General features: G+C 49.0%; 1 protein-coding gene across 1 annotated transcript in view; it reads left to right on the top strand.

Annotated features, from left to right (window-relative positions):
• Positions 1-1,730, top strand: part of LOC111954788 (CUB and sushi domain-containing protein 3-like) — a 53,054-nt gene that overhangs the window by 3,214 nt on the left and 48,110 nt on the right. The window contains exons 2-3 of the mRNA XM_023974701.3: positions 495-680; positions 1,254-1,448. Of these exons, the coding sequence (XP_023830469.3) occupies positions 495-680; positions 1,254-1,448 (381 nt within the window). The remainder of the gene's footprint in view (positions 1-494; positions 681-1,253; positions 1,449-1,730) is intronic.

Genomic DNA, 1,730 nt, shown 5'->3' with positions numbered 1-1,730 from the left:
GTCTGTCTGTCTGTCTGTCTGTCTGTCTGTCTGTCTGTCTGTCTGTCTGTCTGTCTGTCTGTCTGTCTGTCTGTCTGTCTGTCTGTCGTGGTACAGTCAGTGGGTCTTTGAGTGAGTAGTGTGAAAGGTCAATAGGCATGAATAGTGTTAATGTCTGTCTTGTCATCAGCAGATCTTTGTGTGTGTTGAAACGGTGTGGGTCTATCTCTTTGTTGTGTGTACTGTTGGTAGGTGTGTATGTGAGATTGAGTGTGTTATTTGAGTGCTCTGTATGTGTGAGTTGTAGTGTATTTCTGTGTGTGAGACTGATCTGAGTGTGTAGTCTGTGTATTACACTGATTATGTAGTGAGTATGTAGTGTATCTCTGTGTGTGAGACTGATTTGATTGCGTAACATGATAACCCTGCGTCTCACCCCCTGGGTTTTATAAGCGCTGACGCTCCTCTCTTCCTCTCCTCCTCTCCCCTCCCTCTCCCCTGGTCCCCCCCGGCAGCGGTGTCCTGCGGGGTGCCCAAGGCGCCGGTGAACGGAGGAGTGCTGACGGTAGACTACTCGGTGGGCACGCGCGTGACCTACTTCTGCAATGACGGCTACCGCCTGTCTTCCAAAGAGCTGACCAGCGCCGTCTGCCAGCCGGATGGCACCTGGAGCAACCACAACAAGATCCCCCGTTGCTCAGGTGGGATAGGAGGCTAGTGGGGGAGCATGTATGAGGGTGTGCGTGCCCGATGCCCAGGCAGGTACAGTTAGGATAGGAGGCAAGTCCAGCAGCGGAGACAGGTGAAGCAGAGGAAGAGAGAGTGTGTGTGTGCGTGTGTGTGTGCGTGCGTGCGTGTGTGTGTGTGTGTGCTTTCACCTCATGGCTCCTCAGGAGGGCAATTACATCCCTCTTAAAATCAGTTCCCCCCTCGAAGGCAATCCCTCACTTATTTATGAATGGACTAGTCAGTATTTTGTTATTGCCCATTAAAATGCCTGTTAAACGTGCCTGGCTGCCTCACAAAGCAGCGCAAATGGAGGTCAACAGATTACAGAGAGAAGAAAACCTTTTAATGTTCCATCCTCTTCACCTCAATAATATAGTGCTGTGTGAGAACAGATTTTCAGCTGAAATATCTTAATATCTTCTGATTTTAAGTCTGCTAAAATATTCAAATGTTTTTTGGTTTTAATTATGTGTTAATTATTCTTGTGTGTGCGGGTGCGTGTGTGTGTGTGTGTGCATGCGTGTGTATGRGTTTCTGTGTAACAGTGGTGGTGTGTCCAAGCATTGGCTCCTTCTCTCTGGAGCACGGGAGGTGGAGGATCGTGAACGGCTCCCACTATGAGTACAGGACCAAGATTATCTTCAGCTGTGACCCGGGCTACTACCGCCTAGGCCCCGCCCACATCCAGTGTACGGCCAATGGCGTGTGGAGTTGGAGGAACGAAAGGCCTCACTGCCAGAGTGAGTATAGGGCGGCCATTTTCTTTTTTCCAATCTGGGACTTTTTACACCATCTCCATGTCAGAAGCATATTGTGTTTAGGTTGTGTTTAGGCTGTTACAGTGTGCCTTAGCCGTATTGTATGTTTATGTAATGATTATCATTTTGACAGCCATTTTTCATGAGTAGCAGGTATGCCTGGAGTGTTGATGTAGGAGTAGCAGGTATGCCTGGAGTGTGGATGTAGGAGTAGCAGGTATGCCTGGAGTGTGGATGTAGGAGTAGCAGGTATGCCTGGAGTGT

This window comes from Salvelinus sp. IW2-2015, linkage group LG30, assembly GCF_002910315.2.
Source record: "Salvelinus sp. IW2-2015 linkage group LG30, ASM291031v2, whole genome shotgun sequence".
NCBI classification, from domain to species: domain Eukaryota; kingdom Metazoa; phylum Chordata; class Actinopteri; order Salmoniformes; family Salmonidae; genus Salvelinus; species Salvelinus sp. IW2-2015.
The sequence above is the reverse complement of the archived record's forward strand: the minus strand, read 5'-3'. Positions and strand labels throughout refer to the sequence as shown.